Source organism: Leptodactylus fuscus, chromosome 3 (genome assembly GCF_031893055.1).
Source record: "Leptodactylus fuscus isolate aLepFus1 chromosome 3, aLepFus1.hap2, whole genome shotgun sequence".
Taxonomy (NCBI): domain Eukaryota; kingdom Metazoa; phylum Chordata; class Amphibia; order Anura; family Leptodactylidae; genus Leptodactylus; species Leptodactylus fuscus.
The window spans coordinates 242,773,294-242,797,090 of NC_134267.1; the positions used below are offsets into that span (position 1 = coordinate 242,773,294).

At 50.6% G+C, this 23,797-nt stretch overlaps 1 protein-coding gene across 1 annotated transcript in view; it reads left to right on the plus strand.

Moving 5' to 3' along the window:
* Positions 1 to 23,484, plus strand: part of IFT172 (intraflagellar transport 172) — a 78,683-nt gene extending 55,199 nt beyond the window's left edge. The window contains exons 19-48 of the mRNA XM_075269382.1: positions 3,744 to 3,828; positions 4,020 to 4,112; positions 4,356 to 4,433; positions 4,514 to 4,762; positions 4,947 to 5,025; positions 5,394 to 5,514; positions 6,079 to 6,223; positions 6,419 to 6,508; positions 6,666 to 6,763; positions 8,344 to 8,479; positions 8,555 to 8,671; positions 8,754 to 8,896; positions 9,033 to 9,126; positions 16,945 to 17,009; positions 17,459 to 17,639; positions 17,724 to 17,833; positions 17,947 to 18,076; positions 19,590 to 19,688; positions 19,850 to 19,959; positions 20,054 to 20,117; positions 20,736 to 20,822; positions 20,994 to 21,110; positions 21,219 to 21,329; positions 21,432 to 21,551; positions 21,649 to 21,744; positions 21,962 to 22,021; positions 22,204 to 22,302; positions 22,837 to 22,990; positions 23,160 to 23,251; positions 23,360 to 23,484. Of these exons, the coding sequence (XP_075125483.1) occupies positions 3,744 to 3,828; positions 4,020 to 4,112; positions 4,356 to 4,433; positions 4,514 to 4,762; positions 4,947 to 5,025; positions 5,394 to 5,514; positions 6,079 to 6,223; positions 6,419 to 6,508; positions 6,666 to 6,763; positions 8,344 to 8,479; positions 8,555 to 8,671; positions 8,754 to 8,896; positions 9,033 to 9,126; positions 16,945 to 17,009; positions 17,459 to 17,639; positions 17,724 to 17,833; positions 17,947 to 18,076; positions 19,590 to 19,688; positions 19,850 to 19,959; positions 20,054 to 20,117; positions 20,736 to 20,822; positions 20,994 to 21,110; positions 21,219 to 21,329; positions 21,432 to 21,551; positions 21,649 to 21,744; positions 21,962 to 22,021; positions 22,204 to 22,302; positions 22,837 to 22,990; positions 23,160 to 23,251; positions 23,360 to 23,449 (3,313 nt within the window). The 3' untranslated portion in view covers positions 23,450 to 23,484. The remainder of the gene's footprint in view (positions 1 to 3,743; positions 3,829 to 4,019; positions 4,113 to 4,355; positions 4,434 to 4,513; positions 4,763 to 4,946; positions 5,026 to 5,393; positions 5,515 to 6,078; positions 6,224 to 6,418; positions 6,509 to 6,665; positions 6,764 to 8,343; positions 8,480 to 8,554; positions 8,672 to 8,753; positions 8,897 to 9,032; positions 9,127 to 16,944; positions 17,010 to 17,458; positions 17,640 to 17,723; positions 17,834 to 17,946; positions 18,077 to 19,589; positions 19,689 to 19,849; positions 19,960 to 20,053; positions 20,118 to 20,735; positions 20,823 to 20,993; positions 21,111 to 21,218; positions 21,330 to 21,431; positions 21,552 to 21,648; positions 21,745 to 21,961; positions 22,022 to 22,203; positions 22,303 to 22,836; positions 22,991 to 23,159; positions 23,252 to 23,359) is intronic.
* Positions 23,485 to 23,797: the final 313 nt, after the last annotated feature.

The following is a 23,797-nucleotide window of genomic DNA, read 5'->3' on the forward strand; positions in this document are numbered from 1 at the left end:
GGAGACACAAGGAGGAAACACAAGATGAGGGGAGAGGTACAGGAGACACAAGGAGGAAACACAAGATGAGGGGAGAGGTACAGGGGACACAAGGAGGAAACACAAGATGAGGGGAGAGGTACAGGAGACACAAGGAGGAAACACAAGATGAGAGGAGCGACACAGGGGACACAAGGAGGAAACACCAGATGAGAGGAGAGGTACAGGGGACACAAGGAGGAAACACAAGATGAGAGGAGAGGTACAGGAGACACAAGGAGGAAACACAAGATGAGAGGAGCGACACAGGGGACACAAGGAGGAAACACCAGATGAGAGGAGAGGTACAGAGGACCCAAGGAGGAAACACAAGATGAGAGGAGAGGTACAGGGGACACAAGGAGGAAACACAAGATGAGGGGAGAGGTACAGGGGACACAAGGAGGAAACACAAGATGAGAGGAGAGGTACAGGGGACACAAGGAGGAAACACAAGATGAGAGGAGAGGTACAGGGGACACAAGGAGGAAACACAAGATGAGAGGAGAGGTACAGGGGACACAAGGAGGAAACACAAGATGAGGGGAGCGGTACAGAGGACCCAAGGAGGAGACACAAGATGAGAGGAGAGGTACAGAGGACCCAAGGAGGAGACACAAGATGAGAGGAGAGGTACAGGAGACACAAGGAGGAAACACAAGATGAGGGGAGCGGTACAGAGGACCCAAGGAGGAGACACAAGATGAGAGGAGAGGTACAGAGGACCCAAGGAGGAGACACAAGATGAGAGGAGAGGTACAGGAGACACAAGGAGGAAACACAACATGAGGGGAGAGGTACAGGAGACACAAGGAGGAAACACAAGATGAGGGGAGAGGTACAGGGGACACAAGGAGGAAACACAAGATGAGGGGAGCGGTACAGGGGACACAAGGAGGAAACACAAGATGAGAGGAGAGGTACAGGGGACACAAGGAGGAAACACAAGATGAGGGGAGAGGTACAGGGGACACAAGGAGGAAACACAAGATGAGAGGAGAGGTACAGGGGACACAAGGAGGAAACACAAGATGAGGGGAGAGGTACAGGGGACACAAGGAGGAAACACAAGATGAGGGGAGAGGTACAGGGGACACAAGGAGGAAACACAAGATGAGGGGAGAGGTACAGGGGACACAAGGAGGAAACACAAGATGAGAGGAGAGGTACAGGGGACACAAGGAGGAAACACAAGATGAGGGGAGAGGTACAGGGGACACAAGGAGGAAACACAAGATGAGGGGAGAGGTACAGGGGACACAAGGAGGAAACACAAGATGAGGGGAGAGGTACAGGAGACACAAGGAGGAAACACAAGATGAGAGGAGAGGTACAGGGGACACAAGGAGGAAACACAAGATGAGGGGAGAGGTACAGGAGACACAAGGAGGAAACACAAGATGAGAGGAGAGGTACAGGGGACACAAGGAGGAAACACAAGATGAGGGGAGAGGTACAGGGGACACAAGGAGGAAACACAAGATGAGAGGAGAGGTACAGGGGACACAGGGAGGAAACACAAGATGAGGGGAGCGGTACAGGAGACACAAGGAGGAAACACAAGATGAGGGGAGAGGTACAGGGGACACAAGGAGGAAACACAAGATGAGAGGAACGATACAGGAGACACAAGGAGGAAACACAAGATGAGGGGAGCGACACAGGGGACACAAGGAGGAAACACAAGATGAGAGGAGAGGTACAGGAGACACAAGGAGGAAACACAAGATGAGGGGAGAGGTACAGGGGACACAAGGAGGAAACACAAGATGAGGGGAGAGGTACAGGGGACACAAGGAGGAAACACAAGATGAGAGGAGCGATACAGGAGACACAAGGAGGAAACACAAGATGAGGGGAGCGACACAGGGGACACAAGGAGGAAACACAAGATGAGAGGAGAGGTACAGGGGACACAAGGAGGAGACACAAGAGGAGCGGTACAGGGGACACAAGGAGGAGACACAAGATGAGAGGAGCGGTACAGGGGACACAAGGAGGAGACACAAGATGAGAGGAGAGGTACAGGGGACACAAGGAGGAAACACAAGATGAGAGGAGAGGTACAGGAGACACAAGGAGGAAACACAAGATGAGGGGAGCGGTACAGGGGACACAAGGAGGAAACACAAGATGAGGGGAGCGGTACAGGGGACACAAGGAGGAAACACAAGATGAGAGGAGAGGTACAGGGGACACAAGGAGGAAACACAAGATGAGGGGAGCGGTACAGGGGACACAAGGAGGAAACACAAGATGAGGGGAGAGGTACAGGGGACACAAGGAGGAAACACAAGATGAGGCGAGAGGTACAGGGGACACAAGGAGGAAACACAAGATGAGGGGAGAGGTACAGGGGACACAAGGAGGAAACACAAGATGAGGGGAGCGATACAGGAGACACAAGGAGGAAACACAAGATGAGAGGAGCGATACAGGAGACACAAGGAGGAAACACAAGATGAGAGGAGAGGTACAGGAGACACAAGGAGGAAACACAAGATGAGAGGAGCGATACAGGAGACACAAGGAGGAGACACAAGATGAGGGGAGCGGTACAGGGGACACAAGGAGGAAACACAAGATGAGGGGAGAGGTACAGGAGACACAAGGAGGAGACACAAGATGAGGGGAGCGGTACAGGAGACACAAGGAGGAAACACAAGATGAGAGGAGAGGTACAGGGGACACAAGGAGGAAACACAAGATGAGAGGAGAGGTACAGAGGACGCAAGGAGGAAACACAAGATGAGGGGAGCGACACAGGGGACACAAGGAGGAAACACAAGATGAGAGGAGAGGTACAGGAGACACAAGGAGGAGACACAAGAGGAGAGGAGCGACACAGGGGACACAAGGAGGAAACACAAGATGAGAGGAGAGGTACAGGGGACACAAGGAGGAAACACAAGATGAGGGGAGCGATACAGGAGACACAAGGAGGAAACACAAGATGAGGGGAGCGGTACAGGGGACACAAGGAGGAAACACAAGATGAGAGGAGCGGTACAGGGGACACAAGGAGGAAACACAAGATGAGAGGAGAGGTACAGGGGACACAAGGAGGAAACACAAGATGAGGGGAGAGGTACAGGGGACACAAGGAGGAAACACAAGATGAGGGGAGAGGTACAGGGGACACAAGGAGGAAACACAAGATGAGGGGAGAGGTACAGGGGACACAAGGAGGAAACACAAGATGAGGGGAGCGGTACAGGGGACACAAGGAGGTAATACAAGATGAGGGGAGCGGTACAGGGGACACAAGGAGGAAACACAAGATGAGGGGAGCGGTACAGGAGACACAAGGAGGAGACACAAGATGAGGGGAGAGGTACAGGGGACACAAGGAGGAAACACAAGATGAGGGGAGAGGTACAGTGGATACAAGGAGGAAACACAAGATGAGGGGAGCGGTACAGGGGACACAAGGAGGAAACACAAGATGAGGGGTGCGGTACAGGGGACACAAGGAGGAAACACAAGATGAGGGGAGCGGTACAGGAGACACAAGGAGGAGACACAAGATGAGGGGAGCGGTACAGGGGACACAAGGAGGTAATACAAGATGAGGGGAGCAATATAGGGGACACAAGGAGGAGAGGAGCGGTACTGAGGACGAGGCTTTGTAAGATGCTTCCCATAGTCTCCACGCAGTCTTTGCTGTCTCTATGACTTTGATGTGTTTCTTTGAGATTCTGGTTAATCTGTGATTTGCTTCTCAGGTGTTTCTCAGCGCTGGGAGATGTTGCCAAGGCCAAATTTCTGCGTGACACCAATGAGATTGCAGATCAGACAGCCGAGGAATATGTGAGTACTTACCCTGTATATAGATGTACATATAATATATACTGGTGTGTAGTAATAATGACACTGAGCTCTGCGGTCGCTCGTTCTGCTCCTCCTGTAGCGCTTTACATCCCTATTACGTAGCTGTCAGTGCACACACATCTCCTGCGTGGGGCGCCCTCACATTATGGTGTTTGTTTCGCTATCCTTAGGGTGGTGATGGCTCAAGAAATTACAAGGTGCAGGCCCGGCTCGCCATGCTGGACCGGAACTATAAGCTGGCTGAGATGATTTTCCTGGAGCAAGTGAGTGAACGGCGACATCACTGTATCCACACTGAGATATAATATAATATACTCTATATACTCTGTACCGGGTTTATACCGGCCTGTAATATGTGCTATATACCGTGTACTGGGGGTAATACTGACCTGTAATATGTGCTATATACTGTGTACTGGGGCAGTGTCTGGCTGGATATATGATGCTATATATATATCATGTACCATCCTCCATATTTCTGGCACTTATCGGCCACTTCTCCTCAGAACGCAGTGACGGACGCCATCATGATGTACCAGGAGCTGCACATGTGGGATGAATGTATCGCTGTGGCGGAGGCCAAGGTAACATGTACATGTGTGATGTGTAATACATGTATGTACAATACTGTCCGTCCTGACCCCTGGACCTTCCTCTCCCGCAGGGTCATCCAGAGCTGGAGAACCTGAAGCGCAGCTACCTGCAGTACTTGGCGGACAGTCACCAGGAGGAGCGGGCCGGGGAGGTGCGAGAGCAGGAGGGCGACTACGTGGCTGCCGTCAACCTTTACCTGCGCTCCGGACTTCCTGCTAAGGCGGCCCGGCTGTGTATGGGTCAGGAGCGGCTACTGGTGGACACAGAGCTGATCGGGAGGGTCACCGCTGCCCTCATAAAGGGGGAATTCTATGAACGGGTCAGTTCTAGAGCCTCATCCTTCACTGTCTAGATTTCTGTCCCTGCCCACTTGTGGTTCTAGATCTTTCCCTTTGTGTCTCCATTGTTCTGGATTCTTCCTGTTGTCTGCACGTCGTGGTTCTGGATCTCCTGTGTACATATTGTCCTCTAGATCCTGAGTGATCTGGTCTCTTCTATTACAGGCCGGGGATCTTTTGGAGAAGATTAACAATTCCCGCCGTGCTCTGGAGTGCTACTGCAAGGGATATGCTTTCCGGAAAGGTAGGAGGCCGTCCCCGGTAGTGTGACCTGATGCATCTGACCCCTGGCTTGTCCTCCTCTCTGGGTTATGTTTGTGACCCCCCCCCCATCCTGTGACCCCGTCACTATAGGCTGGTGCAGGACGGGACCTGATTGCACCTGCAGTGTCAGTGGACGGGCCCTGCTTGTGGTTGGGGTGGTTGATATGTTAGTACAGGGGCACATGTTTCTCCCAGGGGTATGTCAGAGTCACATGACCTCCCCCTATATACACATATATATATATATATATATATATATATATATATATATATATATATATATATATATATATACACACACACACACTTGTGTCTGTGCTGTGATGGTGACCTCTCTTGTGTTGTCAGCCGTGGAGCTCGCCCGATTGGCCTTCCCTGCCGAGGTGGTGAAGCTTGAGGAGTCCTGGGGGGATTATCTGGTGCAGCAGAAGCAGCTGGACGCCGCCATCAACCACTACATCGAGGCCGGGTGAGCAGCTCTAAGGGGGAGGGGGCTTGTTATGGGGTCCGGGCTGGTCTATTACAGAGGGGTCCAGGCCGGTCTGTTATTGAAGGTCCGGGTCAGTCTATTATTGGGGGTCCAGACCAGTCTATTATTTGGGGAAGGGGTGCTTTATTACTGGGCGGTTCAGTCCGGTCTATTAGTGGGGGTCTGGGCCAGTCTATTATTGGGAGGGGTGGGCTGGTTTGTTATTGGGAGGTACGGGTTGGTCCCCGGTCTACTGCTGGGGGTCTGGTCTATTGAGGGGTCCAGGCCGGTCTGTTATTTGGGGGGTGTTTTATTATTGGAGGTTTTGGGCCGGTCTGTTAGTTTTTGTCTGGGCTGGTCTATTATTGGGGGTCTGGGCCGGTCCCTGGTCTACTGATGGGGGTCTGGTCTATTACTGGAGGTCCAGGCCAGTCCCTGGTCTACTGCTGGGGTCTGGTCTGTTCTATTATTGAGGGTCCAGGCCAGTCAATTATTGGGGGGTCCGGGTGGTCTATTAGTGAGGCTCAGGGTGTCCGCTATCACATTTTTACCTCCACCCCTCAGGTGCTCGGTGAAGGCCATAGAGGCGGCGCTAGGTGCTCGGCAGTGGAAGAAAGCCATTCACATCCTGGAGCTGCAGGAGCCGCGCGCCGCCGCTGACTATTACCTGAAGATAGCGCAGCACTACAGCTCCGTGCAGGAGTACGAGGTACAGGAACACTTCGCTACTGTGTTATTAAAGGGGTTGTCCGACCCAGCGCATGTTTAATACTGGTGACCTAGCCACATGATAGGTCATCAGTATCTGACACACAGACCCTGCACAGATCAGCTGTTCCAGAAGCCTGCTGCACTGGATGGGGAATGTTCTGCTTCTATACATGACCTCTGTTTCTGTTTCCAGCTTGCCGAGCAGCTCTATATAAAAGCCGGGAGGAGCAAAGAAGCCATTGATATGTACACACAAGCCGGCCGCTGGGAGCAAGCACACGCGGTTAGTCAGGGATTCTGTGTATAGGAGCGGGTGGGCTTGGGGCCTCTACAGAACTCAGATTTCAGCTCTGGCTGCTCCATCTCCAGGTAATCTCCTTTGTCGTGTCATGTAGGCTCATACATGTAACTTGTATGCCATGTTGTGCTTTCATTCCTAGCTTGCTGTGAAGTGCATGAACCCAGAAGACGTCTCGGTCCTGTATATCACCCAAGCCAAGGAGCAGGAGAAGCAGGGGCACTACAGGGAGGCGGAGAGGTAGGAGGACTAGATTATCCTAGTGATCGGCCTGTATGTGTAAGTGATAGATCCGGTGCCAGGCAAGAGATACGGTGTACACTATATATCTGGTGCCAGGTACAAGATACGGTGTATACTATAGATCTGGTGCCAGGTACAAGATACGGTGTATACTATAGATCTGGTGCCAGGTACAAGATACGGTGTACACTATATATCTGGTGCCAGGTACAAGATACGGTGTATACTATATATCTGGTGCCAGGTACAAGATACGGTGTATACTATATATCTGGTGCCAGGTACGAGATACGGTGTACACTATAGATCTGGTGCCAGGTACAAGATACGGTGTACACTATATATCCGGTGCCAGGTACGAGATACGGTGTACACTATATATCCGGTGCCAGGTACGAGATACGGTGTATACTATATATCTGGTGCCAGGTACAAGATACGGTGTATACTATATATCTGGTGCCAGGTACGAGATACGGTGTACACTATAGATCTGGTGCCAGGTACAAGATACGGTGTATACTATAGATCTGGTGCCAGGTACAAGATACGGTGTACACTATATATCTGGTGCCAGGTACAAGATACGGTGTATACTATATATCTGGTGCCAGGTACAAGATACGGTGTATACTATATATCTGGTGCCAGGTACGAGATACGGTGTACACTATAGATCTGGTGCCAGGTACAAGATACGGTGTACACTATATATCCGGTGCCAGGTACGAGATACGGTGTACACTATATATCCGGTGCCAGGTACGAGATACGGTGTACATTATATATCTGGTGCCAGGTACGAGATACGGTGTACATTATATATCTGGTGCCAGGTACGAGATACGGTGTACACTATATATCCGGTGCCAGGTACGAGATACGGTGTACACTATATATCCGGTGCCAGGTACGAGATACGGTGTACACTATATATCCGGTGCCAGGTACGAGATACGGTGTACACTATATATCCGGTGCCAGGTACGAGATACGGTGTACACTATATATCCGGTGCCAGGTACGAGATACGGTGTACACTATATATCTGGTGCCAGGTACGAGATACGGTGTACAGTATATATCCGGTGCCAGGTACGAGATACGGTGTACACTATATATCCGGTGCCAGGTACGAGATACGGTGTACAGTATATATCCGGTGCCAGGTACGAGATGCAGTGTACATTATATATCTGGTGCCAGGTACGAGATGCAGTGTACATTATATATCTGGTGCCAGGTACGACATACGGTGTACATTATATATCTGGTGCCAGGTACGACATATGGTGTACATTATATATTTGGTGCCAGGTACGAGATACGGTGTACACTATATATATCTGGTGTCAGGTACGAGATACGGTGTACACTATATATATATATCTGGTGCCAGGTACAAGATACGGTGTACATTATATATCTGGTGCCAGGTACAAGATACGGTGTACATTATATATCCGGTGCCAGGTACGAGATACGGTGTACAGTATACATGCGGGCTACTCGGCAACACATATGTATATATGCCTATGTATATCACGTGGTGCCTGATAAATTCCCTGGTATCGCAGGTTATATATTACGGTGGATGAACCCGACCTCGCTATCGCCATGTACAAGAGACACAATTTACACGAGGACATGATCCGTCTGGTCACCAAGTATCACCCGGATCTCCTCCTGGACACCCATCTGCACTTGGGCAAGGTATGTCATGTGACCACGGCTAAGGCCATGGTGGTGCCCTGTAGCAGATGGTCATCCCTCACTGTCTGTCCTCAGGAGCTGGAGACCGGGGGACGTCTGCGGGAGGCCGAGTACCATTACCTGAAGGCCAAGGATTGGAAATCTCCAGTGAATATGTACAGGGCGGCCGACATGTGGGAGGAGGCGCACAGGGTGAGTACACACCACCATCGCTCCCTCCATTATCCATCTCATCACTTATATCAGCATGACAAGACACTTCCTTCTATGGTAGGTGGCCAAAGCCCATGGAGGGGCCAACGCTCATAAACATGTTACCTACCTGTGGGCAAAGAGCTTGGGGGGGGAGGCAGCAGTGAAGCTACTCACCAAGTTCAGCCTCCTGGAGACCGCCATTGATCACGCCACCGAGAACTGGTGAGTGCCCTGATGAAAGCAGAAGATTATTTGGGGAGGAATGGGGGGCATTTGTCTGCAGTGTTCACAACCCCTCGAGTGAATGGAGAAGCTCCACATCTTACTAATCTCGAAATGTGATCCTTTTTTTTTCCAGCACATTTGACTTTGCATTTGAGTTAGCTCGACTAGCGATGAAAGACAAACTCCCGGAGATCCACCTGAAATACGCCATGTTCCTGGAGGACGAGGTAAGATTGTGATGTAGACTGTGCAAGAAGTCTCTATATGACCGGGATACTGACCGCCTGTACAGGAAGTCTCTATATGACCGGGATACTGACCGCCTGTACAGGAAGTCTCTATATGACTGGGATACTGACCGCCTGTACAGGAAGTCTCTATATGACCAGGGTACTGACCGCCTGTACAGGAAGTCTCTATATGACCGGGATACTGACTGCCTGTACAGGAAGTCTCTATATGACCGGGATACTGACCGCCTGTACAGGAAGTCTCTATATGACCGGGATACTGACTGCCTGTACAGGAAGTCTTTATATGACCGGGATACTGACCGCCTGTACAGGAAGTCTCTATGTGACCGGGGTACTGACCGCCTGTACAGGGAGTCTCTATATGACCAGGGTACTGACCGCCTGTACAGGAAGTCTCTATATGACCGGGATACTGACCGCCTGTACAGGAAGTCTCTATATGACCGGGATACTGACCGCCTGTACAGGAAGTCTCTATATGACTGGGATACTGACCGCCTGTACAGGAAGTCTCTATATGACCAGGGTACTGACCGCCTGTACAGGAAGTCTCTATATGACCGGGATACTGACTGCCTGTACAGGAAGTCTCTATATGACCGGGATACTGACCGCCTGTACAGGAAGTCTCTATATGACCGGGATACTGACTGCCTGTACAGGAAGTCTCTATATGACCGGGATACTGACCGCCTGTACAGGAAGTCTCTATGTGACCGGGGTACTGACCGCCTGTACAGGGAGTCTCTATATGACCAGGGTACTGACCGCCTGTACAGGGAGTCTCTATATGACCAGGGTACTGACCGCCTGTACAGGGAGTCTCTATATGACCGGGATACTGACCGCCTGTACAGGGAGTCTCTATATGACCGGGATACTGAACGCCTGTACAGGAAGTCTCTATATGACCTGGGTACTGACCGCCTGTACAGGAAGTCTCTATATGAACGGGATACTGACCGCCTGTACAGGAAGTCTCTATATGACCGGGGTACTGACCGCCTGTACAGGATGTCTCTATATGACCGGGATACTGACCGCCTGTACAGGAAGTCTATATGACCGGGATACTGACCGCCTGTACAGGAAGTCTCTATATGACCGGGGTAGTGACCGCCTGTACAGGAAGTATCTATATGACCGGGATACTGACCGCCTGTACAGGGAGCCTCTATATGACCGGGATACTGACCTCCTGTACAGGAAGTCTCTATATGACCGGGATACTGACCGCCTGTACAGGGAGCCTCTATATGACCGGGATACTGACCTCCTGTACAGGAAGTCTCTATATGACCGGGATACTGACTGCCTGTACAGGAAGTCTCTATATGACCGGGGTACTGACCGCCTGTACAGGAAGTCTCTATGTGACCGGGGTACTGACCGCCTGTACAGGGAGTCTCTATATGACCAGGGTACTGACCGCCTGTACAGGGAGTCTCTATATGACCGGGATACTGACCGCCTGTACAGGGAGTCTCTATATGACCGGGATACTGACCTCCTGTACAGGAAGTCTCTATATGACCGGGGTACTGACCGCCTGTACAGGGAGTCTCTATATGACCAGGGTACTGACCGCCTGTACAGGGAGTCTCTATATGACCGGGATACTGACCGCCTGTACAGAAAGTCTCTATGTGACCGGGGTACTGACCGCCTGTACAGGGAGTCTCTATATGACCGGGGTACTGACCGCCTGTACAGGAAGTCTCTATGTGACCGGGGTACTGACCGCCTGTACAGGGAGTCTCTATATAACCAGGGTACTGACCGCCTGTACAGGGAGTCTCTATATGACTGGGATACTGACCGCCTGTACAGGGAGTCTCTATATGACCGGGGTACTGACCGCCTGCACAGGAAATCTCTATATGATCGGGGTACTGACCGCCTGTACAGGAAGTCTCTATATGAACGGGATACTGACCGCCTGTACAGGAAGTCTCTATATGACCGGGGTACTGACCGCCTGTACAGGTTGTCTCTATATGACCGGGATACTGACCGCCTGTACAGGAAGTCTCTATATGACCGGGATACTGACCGCCTGTACAGGAAGTCTCTATATGACCGGGGTACTGACCGCCTGTACAGGGAGTCTCTATATGACCGGGATACTGACCACCTGTACAGGGAGTCTCTATATGACCGGGGTACTGACCGCCTATACAGGAAGTCTCTATATGACCGGGATACTGACCGCCTGTACAGAAAGTCTCTATATGACCGGGATACTGACCGCCTGTACAGGAAGTCTCTATATGACCGGGGATACTGACCGCCTGTACAGGAAGTCTCTATATGACCGCGATACTGACCGCCTGTACATGAAGTCTCTATATGACCGGGATACTGACCTCCTGTACAGGAAGTCTCTATATGACCGGGATACTGACCGCCTGTACAGGAAGTCTCTATATGACCGGGATACTGACCGCCTGTACAGGAAGTCTCTATATGACCGGGATACTGACCGCCTGTACAGGAAGTCTCTATATGACCGGGGTACTGACCGCCTGTACAGGAAGTATCTATATGACCGGGATACTGACCGCCTGTACAAGGAGCCTCTATATGACCGGGATACTGACCTCCTGTACAGGAAGTATCTATATGACCGGGATACTGACCGCCTGTACAGGGAGTCTCTATATGACCGGGGTACTGACCGCCTGTACAGGAAGTCTCTATATGACCGGGATACTGACCGCCTGTACAGGAAGTCTCTATATGACCGGGATACTGACCGCCTGTACAGGAAGTCTCTATATGACCAGGATACTGACCGCCTGTACAGGAAGTCTCTATATGACCGGGATACTGACCGCCTGTACAGGAAGTCTCTATATGACCGGGATACTGACTGCCTGTACAGGAAGTCTCTATATGACCGGGGTACTGACCGCCTGTACAGGAAGTCTCTATATGACCGGGATACTGACCGCCTGTACAGGAAGTCTCTATATGACCGGGGTACTGACCGCCTGTACAGGAAGTATCTATATGACCGGGATACTGACCGCCTGTACAGGGAGTCTCTATATGACCGGGATACTGACCGCCTGTACAGGGAGTCTCTATATGACCGGGATACTGACCGCCTGTACAGGAAGTCTCTATGTGACCGGGATACTGACCGCCTGTACAGGAAGTCTCTATATGACCGGGATACTGACCGCCTGTACAGGAAGTCTCTATATGACCGGGATACTGACCGCCTGTACAGGAAGTCTCTATATGACCGGGATACTGACCGCCTGTACAGGGAGCCTCTATATGACCGGGATACTGACCGCCTGTACAGGGAGTCTCTATATGACCGGGATACTGACCTCCTGTACAGGAAGTCTCTATATGACCGGGGTACTGACCGCCTGTACAGGGAGTCTCTATATGACCGGGATACTGACCGCCTGTACAGGAAGTCTCTATATGGCCGGGGTACTGACCGCCTGTACAGGGAGTCTCTATATGACCGGGATACTGACCGCCTGTACAGAAAGTCTCTATATGACCGGGATACTGACCGCCTGTACAGGGAGTCTCTATATGACCGGGATACTGACCGCCTGTACAGGAAGTCTCTATATGACCGGGATACTAACCTCCTGTACAGGGAGTCTCTATATGACCGGGATACTGACCTCCTGTACAGGAAGTCTCTATATGACCGGGATACTGACCGCCTGTACAGGGAGCCTCTATATGACCGGGATACTGACCGCCTGTACAGGAAGTCTCTATATGACCGGGGTACTGACCGCCTGTACAGGGAGTCTCTATATGGCCGGGATACTGACCGCCTGTACAGGAAGTCTCTATATGGCCGGGGTACTGACCGCCTGTACAGGGAGTCTCTATATGACCGGGGTACTGACCGCCTGTACAGGGAGTCTCTATATGACCGGTATACTGACCGCCTGTACAGAAAGTCTCTATATGACCGGGATACTGACCGCCTGTACAGGAAGTCTCTATATGCCCGGGGTACTGACCGCCTGTACAGGAAGTCTCTATATGACCGGGATACTGACTGCCTGTACAGAAAGTCTCTATATGACCGGGATACTGACCGCCTGTACAGGAAGTCTCTATATGACCGGGATACTGACCGCCTGTACAGGAAGTCTTTATATGACCTGGATACTGACCGCCTGTACAGGGAGTCTCTATATGACGGGGATACTGACCGCCTGTACAGGAAGTCTCTATATGACCGGGATACTGACTGCCTGTACAGAAAGTCTCTATATGACTGGGATACTGACCGCCTGTACAGGAAGTCTCTATATGACCGGGATACTGACCGCCTGTACAGGAAGTCTTTATATGACCTGGATACTGACCGCCTGTACAGGGAGTCTCTATATGACGGGGATACTGACCGCCTGTACAGGAAGTCTCTATATGCCCGGGGTACTGAGTGCCTGTACAGGAAGTCTCTATATGACCGGGATACTGACCGCCTGTACAGGAAGTCTCTATATGCCCGGGGTACTGACCGCCTGTACAGGAAGTCTCTATATGACCGGGATACTGACTGCCTGTACAGAAAGTCTCTATATGACCGGGATACTGACCGCCTGTACAGGAAGTCTCTATATGACCGGGGTACTGACCGCCTGTACAGGAAGTCTCTATATGACCGGGATACTGACCGCCTGTACAGGGAGTCTCTATATGACCGGGATACTGACCGCCTGTACAGGAAGTCTCTATATGACCGGGATACTGACTGCCTGTACAGAAAGTCTCTATATGACCGGGATACTGACCGCCTGTACAGGAAGTCTCTATATGACCGGGATACTGACCGCCTGTACAGGAAGTCTTTATATGACCTGGATACTGACCGCCTGTACAGGGAGTCTCTATATGACGGGGATACTGACCGCCTGTACAGGAAGTCTCTATATGACCGGGATACTGACTGCCTGTACAGAAAGTCTCTATATGACCGGGATACTGACCGCCTGTACAGGAAGTCTCTATATGACCGGGATACTGACCGCCTGTACAGGAAGTCTTTATATGACCTGGATACTGACCGCCTGTACAGGGAGTCTCTATATGACGGGGATACTGACCGCCTGTACAGGAAGTCTCTATATGCCCGGGGTACTGACTGCCTGTACAGGAAGTCTCTATATGACCGGGATACTGACCGCCTGTACAGGAAGTCTCTATATGCCCGGGGTACTGACCGCCTGTACAGGAAGTCTCTATATGACCGGGATACTGACTGCCTGTACAGAAAGTCTCTATATGACCGGGATACTGACCGCCTGTACAGGAAGTCTCTATATGACCGGGGTACTGACCGCCTGTACAGGAAGTCTCTATATGACCGGGATACTGACCGCCTGTACAGGGAGTCTCTATATGACCGGGATACTGACCGCCTGTACAGGAAGTCTCTATATGACCGGGATACTGACTGCCTGTACAGAAAGTCTCTATATGACCGGGATACTGACCGCCTGTACAGGAAGTCTCTATATGACCGGGATACTGACCGCCTGTACAGGAAGTCTTTATATGACCTGGATACTGACCGCCTGTACAGGGAGTCTCTATATGACGGGGATACTGACCGCCTGTACAGGAAGTCTCTATATGACCGGGATACTGACTGCCTGTACAGAAAGTCTCTATATGACCGGGATACTGACCGCCTGTACAGGAAGTCTCTATATGACCGGGATACTGACCGCCTGTACAGGAAGTCTTTATATGACCTGGATACTGACCGCCTGTACAGGGAGTCTCTATATGACGGGGATACTGACCGCCTGTACAGGAAGTCTCTATATGCCCGGGGTACTGACTGCCTGTACAGGAAGTCTCTATATGACCGGGATACTGACCGCCTGTACAGGAAGTCTCTATATGCCCGGGGTACTGACCGCCTGTACAGGAAGTCTCTATATGACCGGGATACTGACTGCCTGTACAGAAAGTCTCTATATGACCGGGATACTGACCGCCTGTACAGGAAGTCTCTATATGACCGGGGTACTGACCGCCTGTACAGGAAGTCTCTATATGACCGGGATACTGACCGCCTGTACAGGGAGTCTCTATATGACCGGGATACTGACCGCCTGTACAGGAAGTCTCTATATGACCGGGATACTGACTGCCTGTACAGAAAGTCTCTATATGACCGGGATACTGACCGCCTGTACAGGAAGTCTCTATATGACCGGGATACTGACCGCCTGTACAGGAAGTCTTTATATGACCTGGATACTGACCGCCTGTACAGGGAGTCTCTATATGACGGGGATACTGACCGCCTGTACAGGAATTCTCTATATGACCGGGATACTGACTGCCTGTACAGAAAGTCTCTATATGACCGGGATACTGACCGCCTGTACAGGAAGTCTCTATATGACCGGGATACTGACCGCCTGTACAGGAAGTCTTTATATGACCTGGATACTGACCGCCTGTACAGGGAGTCTCTATATGACGGGGATACTGACCGCCTGTACAGGAAGTCTCTATATGCCCGGGGTACTGACTGCCTGTACAGGAAGTCTCTATATGACCGGGATACTGACTGCCTGTACAGGAAGTCGCTATATGCCCGGGGTACTGACCGCCTGTACAGGGAGTCTCTATATGACCGGGGTACTGACCGCCTGTACAGGAAGTCTTTATATGACCTGGATACTGACCGCCTGTACAGGAAGTCTCTATATGACCGGGATACTGACTGCCTGTACAGGAAGTCTCTATATGCCCGGGGTACTGACCGCCTGTACAGAAAGTCTCTATATGACCGGGATACTGACCGCCTGTACAGGAAGTCTCTATATGACCGGGATACTGACCGCCTGTACAGAAAGTCTCTATATGACCGGGATACTGACCGCCTGTACAGGAAGTCTTTATATGACCTGGATACTGACCGCCTGTACAGGGAGTCTCTATATGACGGGGATACTGACCGCCTGTACAGGAAGTCTCTATATGCCCGGGGTACTGACTGCCTGTACAGGAAGTCTCTATATGACCGGGATACTGACTGCCTGTACAGGAAGTCGCTATATGCCCGGGGTACTGACCACCTGTACAGGGAGTCTCTATATGACCGGGGTACTGACCGCCTGTACAGGAAGTCTTTATATGACCGGGATACTGACCGCCTGTACAGGAAGTCTCTATATGCCCGGGGTACTGACTGCCTGTACAGGAAGTCTCTATATGACCGGGATACTGACTGCCTGTACAGGAAGTCGCTATATGCCCGGGGTACTGACCGCCTGTACAGGGAGTCTCTATATGACCGGGGTACTGACCGCCTGTACAGGAAGTCTTTATATGACCTGGATACTGACCGCCTGTACAGGAAGTCTCTATATGACCGGGATACTGACTGCCTGTACAGGAAGTCTCTATATGCCCGGGGTACTGACCGCCTGTACAGAAAGTCTCTATATGACCGGGGTACTGACCGCCTGTACAGGGAGTCTCTATATGACCGGGATACTGACCGCCTGTACAGGAAGTCTCTATATGACCGGGATACTGACCGCCTGTACAGGAAGTCTCTATATGACCGGGATACTGACCGCCTGTACAGGAAGTCTCTATATGACCGGGATACTGACCGCCTGTACAGGAAGTCGCTATATGCCCGGGGTACTGACCGCCTGTACAGGAAGTCTCTATATGACCGGGATACTGACCGCCTGTACAGGAAGTCTCTATATGACCGGGGTACTGACCGCCTGTACCATCGCTGTTGATTTATCTTCTCCTACATCACAGGGAAAATTTACCGAAGCTGAAGGTGAATTTGTAAAAGCGGGAAAACCCAAGGAAGCCGTTCTTATGTAAGATCTGATGTGACTAATAATCTCCCCCCTCCCCAATCTTCAGTGTATGTGTCTTTGTATAGACCCTCCTCTGACTCCTGTATACCTCATTGCATATGTCATCATACAGCACCTTCTCTCTACTGTATACCTCAGTGTATATGTCCTTATATAGCGCCTCCTCTGTCTCTTGTATACCTCAGTGTATGTATCACCATATATTGTCTCCTCAGTGTATATGTCCTCATACAGCGCCTCCTCTCTCCTGTATATCTCAGTGAATATGTCCTCATGCAGCGCCTCCTCTGTCTCCTGTATACCGCATTGTATGTGTCAGTGTATATCGTCTCCTCAGTGTATATTCACACATAACGCCTCCTTTATCTCCCGTATACTTCCGTATATATTTCAGCATATATCATCTCCTCAGTGTGTTTGTCCTTATACCATATCTCCCTTCCCCTCAGGTACGTCCACAACCAGGACTGGGATTCGGCCCAGAGAGTGGCCGAGCTGTATGATCCGGACAGTGTCGGGGATGTCCTCGCCGGTCAGGCTCGCTTTGCCTTTGAACAGAAGGATTTCCAGAAGGCGGAGGCGTTCTTGCTACGTGCGCAGAGACCGGAGCTCGCTGTGAAGCATTATAAGGTGGCGTCTTATTGTCACACGAGGGACGGGGCAGGCCCGGGACTGAGTCTGCTCACTTGTGATTTCATGCGGTTTTCTACACAGGAGGCGGGCATGTGGAGCGACGCCATCCGAATCTGCAAGGAGTATATACCGGGTCTTCTGGAGCAGCTGCAGCAGGAGTATGAGCGGGAGGGCCTGAAGAAGGGAGCCAGGTCAGGGGGATGAGGGTCTACACCTTATACTTGTATGATGCACCCCCATTATAAGAGTGTGAGCTGTGTCTTATTCTCCGCTTTCTGTAATGGGAATCTTCTTCACCCAGCAGAGGAGCAGAAGCTTTGCTGGAGCAGGCCCGGGAATGGGAGCAGGCTGGAGAATACGCCCGAGCTGTGGACTGCTACCTGAAGGTGAAAGACCTGGACAACGCTGAAGTCCTGGAGAAATGCTGGATGAAGGTGCAAGACGTTCACTGGTTACTTCACTTCCACTTTTAGTGGCTAGTTATTAGGCATACAGCAGGAAGATGTCGATTTGGTTCTTAGCACTGCTTCAGTGTTGGGTTGGTTGGTTGCCTGTCCTGTTTGGAGAGGTCTCTTGTTTGATTGTTGGGTTGGCTGGTTGTCAGTCCTGATTGGCTGGGTCTTGTGTTTTGTATGTTGTGATTGGTGAGGTCTCCAGGTTGGGATGGGTGGTTGCTTCTCCTGTCTGGTAAGATGTTGGGTTGGGGGGTTGCCAGTCCTGATTGGCTGCGTCTTGTGGTTGTATGTTGGGTTAGCTAATATCCAGTTGCATTTGGTGAGGTCTCCAGGTTGGGATGGGTGGTTGCTTCTGCTGACTAGTAAGATGGTGAGTTGGTGGTTGGACGTTCACTGGTTACTTCACTTCCACTTTTGGTGGCTAGTTATTAGACATACATCAGGAAGATGTCTTTTTAGTTCTTAGCACTGCTTCAGTGTTGGGTTGGGTGGTTGCCTGTCCTGTTTGGAGCGGTCTCTTGTTTGATTGTTGGGTTGGCTGGTTGTCAGTCCTAATTGGCTGGGTCTTGTGTTTGTATGTTGTGATTGGTGAAGTCTCCAGGTTGGTTGGTGGGGTGGGTGGTTGCTTCTGGCTGGTAAGATGTTGGGTTGGGTGGTTTCCAGTCCTGATTGGCTGGGTCTTGTGGTTGGATGTTGTGATTGGTGAGGTCTCAAGTTTGGATGTTGGGATGGGTGGTTGCTTCTCCTGGCTGGTAAGATGTTGGATTGGGTGGTTTCCAGTCCTGATTGGCTGCGTCTTGTGGTTGTATGTTGGGTTAGCTAATATCCTGTTGTGATTGGTGAGGTGTCCAGGTTGGATGTTGGGATAGGTAGTTGCCTGTCCTGTTTGGAGAGGTCTTTTGGTTGGTTGATTGTTGGGTTGGGTGGTTGTCAGTCCTGATAGGCTGGCTCTTGTGGTTTTATATTGTGATTGGAGAGGTCTCCAGGTTGGATGTTGGGATGGGTGGTTGCTTCTTATGACAGGTAAGATGTTGGGTTGGTGGTTGTTTGTTGTGATTGGAGAGGTCACCAGGTTGGATGTTGGGATGGGCGGTTGCTTCTCCTGATTGGTTAAGGTGTCCTGGTAAGATGATGAGTTGGTGGTTGTATGTTGTCATTGGCGAGGTCTCTTAGATTGATGTTGAGTTGAGTGTTTGCCAGTCCTGATTGGTGAGGTATTGTTGGTTGTTGAGTTTGGTGGTTGTTTGTAGTGGTTGGCGAGGTGTCATTGTTGGATTGAGCGGTTCTTCATATAAAGATGATGGGTGGGTCTCTCTACAAATGTTGGGTATGGATGATCCTTCAGTATGGTGTCTTAGCTGTTCTCTCAGGTTGTCCAGGTAGATGTTTGTGTTTCTCTCATCCATCCTCCTCGAGTATACCATCCCATGTTGGTCTTTCAGAATTTGGATATATCCCCGGTGACCACTCTTATATTATTTCATCTCTCCAGGCTGCAGAGTTATCCATCAAGTTCCTGGTTCCAAGTAGAAGTTTGGAAGTGATTCATGTAGTTGGTCCTAAGTTGGTTTCCGCTGGAAAACACAATGCGGTGAGAAGGCTCAGGTCCAGAAGCCAATGGGGAGGTCTCCAGTTTATGAAGGACAGGAAGGGCCATATTGGGAGGGGATTATAGGGGGATTCTAGTGCCCCCCACTTATTATTTAGTGGAGGTTGAGGGATTGGTTAATGACTTTAATGACTTGTGATCAGGCGGCAGAGCTGTATCTGAACATGGACCTGATTAAGGAAGCGATTGACGCCTTTATAGAAGGAGAAGAGTGGAACAAAGCCAAGAGAGTGGCCAAGGAGCTGGACTCCAGGTAGTGTCTCAAAGAAGGAGAGAGTGTGTGTGTAAGATGAAGACAGGCCCGTGTGGCAGGGGGTGTGAATCTTTTTTGTCTGTCGTATTTTCAGGTTTGAACAGTATGTGGATGAGAGATATAAGGATCACCTGAAGAACCAGGGAAAAGTGGAGTCGGTGAGATGACAGCACATTAAATATGTAGTTATAATCCTCTCCATTCCGGGTGACCTCTTCTCCTCCTCTTCTCACACTCTGGATTACGTCTTCTTCCCTTCTGTTCTGCTCAGGTTGACGTCTTCTCCTCTCCTCTCACCTCGTTGCTTGTCCTCTCCTCTTCTCCTCTTGTTTCTTGTCCTCTCCCCTCTTCTCCTCTCCTCTCTTCTCATTGCTTGTCCTCTCCCTGGGTGATGTTCTCCCCTGCTCAGGTTGACATACTCTCCTCTCATTGCTTCTACTCTCCCCTCCTCCTCCTCCTCTTCTCTCCTCTCTCCTCCTCCTCCTCTCATCTTGTTGCTTGTCCTCTCCCTCTCTCCCCTCCTTGGTGATGTTCTCCTGTGCTCAGGTTGACATACTCTCCTCCTCTCATTGCTTCTCTCCTCTCCACCTCCTCTATTCTTCTCCTCTCCTCCTCTCCTCCTCTCTCCCCTCCTAGATGATGTTCTCCCCATTCTTTTTCTTCTCTTCCGGGTGACGTTCTCTCCTCTCTATGGCGTCAGATGACGTCTCCTCGTCTCCTCCTCCAGCACTTTCTTCAGGTCTTTCTAACATTGCTGTTTATATTTTTGTTGTTAGCTGGTCGGGGTTGACGTCATGGCTGCTCTTGATATGTACGCTGACCGCGGACAGTGGGAGAAGTGTATAGACATTGCTGGCAAGCAGGTAAGGAGACCAATACCACAGCAGGCAGTGCGTAGCACTGATCCCTACACAAAGGGTAGCTGTGATCCCTATTGTTATCAGGCTGTAGATGGATGTCTGTCTCCTTTGCTGTATAGGATAGTATACAGTGGACAGCAGATATATACTGACACCGGACTATCTATATCACAGAATTACAAGGTGCTCCACAAATACGTGGCTCTGTTTGCTACACATCTCATAAAGGATGGAAACTGGGAGAAGGCGCTCGCCCTGTATGTCCAGCACGGAGCCCCCGCCAATGCCCAGGTACAAGATCACTTCTATGTAGCCAGTCTTCCCAAGCTCTTCGCCCCTGTTCCTCCCATGTTCTTCCTTCCTTACCTTCTCACCATTTTGATGCTTCTTCTTGTCCAGAACTTTAACATTTATAAACGGATCTTCATGGAGATGGTGAATAGTGATGGAATGAATTGTGCAGAAGTGTACCACACGTGGGCAAATCTCCGAGACATGATGTACAACCTGGTAAGGCCGCTCTGCACTCAGGGAGGGGGTTACATGTAGTGGTTCCCTATCTGTGCAGCCTCATGGCTGAGGGCCTCCTACCCTTGCTCTTGTCTATGACAGTGTGAGAACCTGGTCAAGTCAAGTGAGGTGAATTCTCCGGCACACCAGGAGTACGAGCAGATGATGTTGATCGCCCATTATTACTCCACCCGTTCTGCAGCCCAAGGAGTGCCCCAGCTGGTGAGCGCCTGCACCTGTCACCCCGCTAACCCTGTGTATAACCCGCTGCTCCCTGCCCGCTTACATCGGTGATCTCTCCATCTTTTCCTAATTTCAGGATGTCGTCGCCTCAAAACTCTGCATCTCCTTATTGCGTCACACGGATCTCCTCCCTGCAGACAAGGCTTTCTATGAGGCAGGAATGGCTGCTAAGGTAAATATCATATAGATTTATCAAATCTGCTGCATAGGGAAAAGCAGCACTGTCGCCCACATCAACCAAGCAGGATGGACATGGGCGGGAAGGGCTCCTGGACAGTGAGGTGACTGCTCACTGTGCCACCAAATGTTCTACGCCAGTCACACCAGTTCCCTCCCCTCTTGTCTCCAGTTCTGTGTCTTGATGTCTTTCTTTGACTTTGCTCCTGCAGGCGATGGGATGGGAAAACTCAGCCTTCATCTTCTTGAACAGATTTTTGGACCTGGTAGACGTAAGTGATAATCTTGGGTATTGTTCGGTGTCCTCCATCTATCGGGGCTATTGACTGTAGATCTAAAGGATCATTGGAGCGCGGACTGTCTATAGATGGAGCGTCATAGGAATGTGGACAGTCTACAAGTATTGGCAGGGATATAACAGACGTGCTGTCCCCTTCTGTTGTGTCCTCCACAGGCCATTGAGGAGGGAAATCTGGACGCCCTGGACCACTCCGATTTTCAATATACAGATATTCCCTTTGAAGTTCCACTTCCTGCGAAACAACATATTCCGGTGGGTGCAAAGATCCAGCCTTGTCATAGTGCAGAACACAACCCCACCTAACCACGCTGTCTGTGCCCCAACTACACAACATATCTCCATCTTGTGCTCATGTCTGAGTCCCATCTACACAATGCATTTTCATCTCACCCTGGTCTCTTCTACATGGCTTGTGTCCAGCTCACCCTAATGTCTATTTCCCATCTACGTGTCCCTTCTACTGGATGCACCATGATGTCTGTGTCCCATTTACACATCGCATCTATACCTTACCCTTTAGTCTATGTCCTTATCTCTTCAACATGACTACTCTTGTCCCAGTGGACCTGTTGCTTCTGCACAAGACATCTCCACTTCACCTTGGTGTCCATGTGTCTTCTCTATGACACATCTCCACCTCATCTTGGTGTCCATGTGTCTTCTATAGGACACAACTCTACCTCACCAGAACAGACCTCTTCCTTCTACAAGGGTCATCTCCACCTCTGATGTTCTGGTTCTTTCCACTTGACCTCCTCTGTATAACTCTTCTTACGACTTTACCAGGTGGAGAAGCGAGAGGAGGTGAGAGAATGGGTGCTGGCCGTCTCAATGGACCAAAGAGTGGAGCAAGTCCTCCCTGTTGATGAGAGGGGCATCTATGAGGCATCGTTGGTGGCCACGAACAGTGGTATCCGGTCTCTTCCTTGTGTTATCACAGGTGAGGGGTCGAGCACTTGTTATCTCAATGAGTAAACCTGCTATCTTTGTGATGGCGAAACGCAGTAGGTGTTGGCTGACCTCTACAAGTCCTTGCTTAGCCCTGGGTTACAGCATTGCCAAAGAGAGGGATTCTAACATGTCACTGCTGTTGGTGTCTCCCCCTACAGGTTATCCCGTGCTTAGAAATAAGATTGAATTCAAACAGCCGGGCAAGGCCGCAAACAAAGATGACTGGAATAAATTTCTTATGGCCATCAAGGTAAATAAGTTCCTCGAGCTGCTGACTGCTGGCCCGGTCTTCTTCCTCACCTCCTCCCCTCGGTCAGCCATGTTTGCCTTCCTTAACCCTCTGTTCTGCCATCCACAGACCAGCCACAGCCCCGAGTGCCAGGATGTGCTGAAGTTCATCAGTCGCTGGTGCGGAGCGCTCCCCAACACCAGCTTTTCCTTCCAGTAAGAAGAGCGCCTAATGTTTTGTAGTAATAAAAGCCTATAAAGATGGCGTGTTGTGTATTATATCCTCACTGATCAGTGGCTCCGAAACGCAGTATATGATGTGTGTACAGGCCACATAACCTGTGTGTATCCTAAAGAAATATCAATGGATACGACATCACCTATTGCAGAACATCGCCGTACTGATATCTGGGACTCTCCAGGTGACCCTGCCCTGCGGAGCCTGAAGATGCTAGACAGATAAACCTTCCTACAGGGAGTGGCACATTGTGCCCCCAACCTCAACCCTCCTCCTGTGAAATCTTACTCTCATCCTTGAGGCTCCCCCTTCAAGCCTTTGCTGTGATAT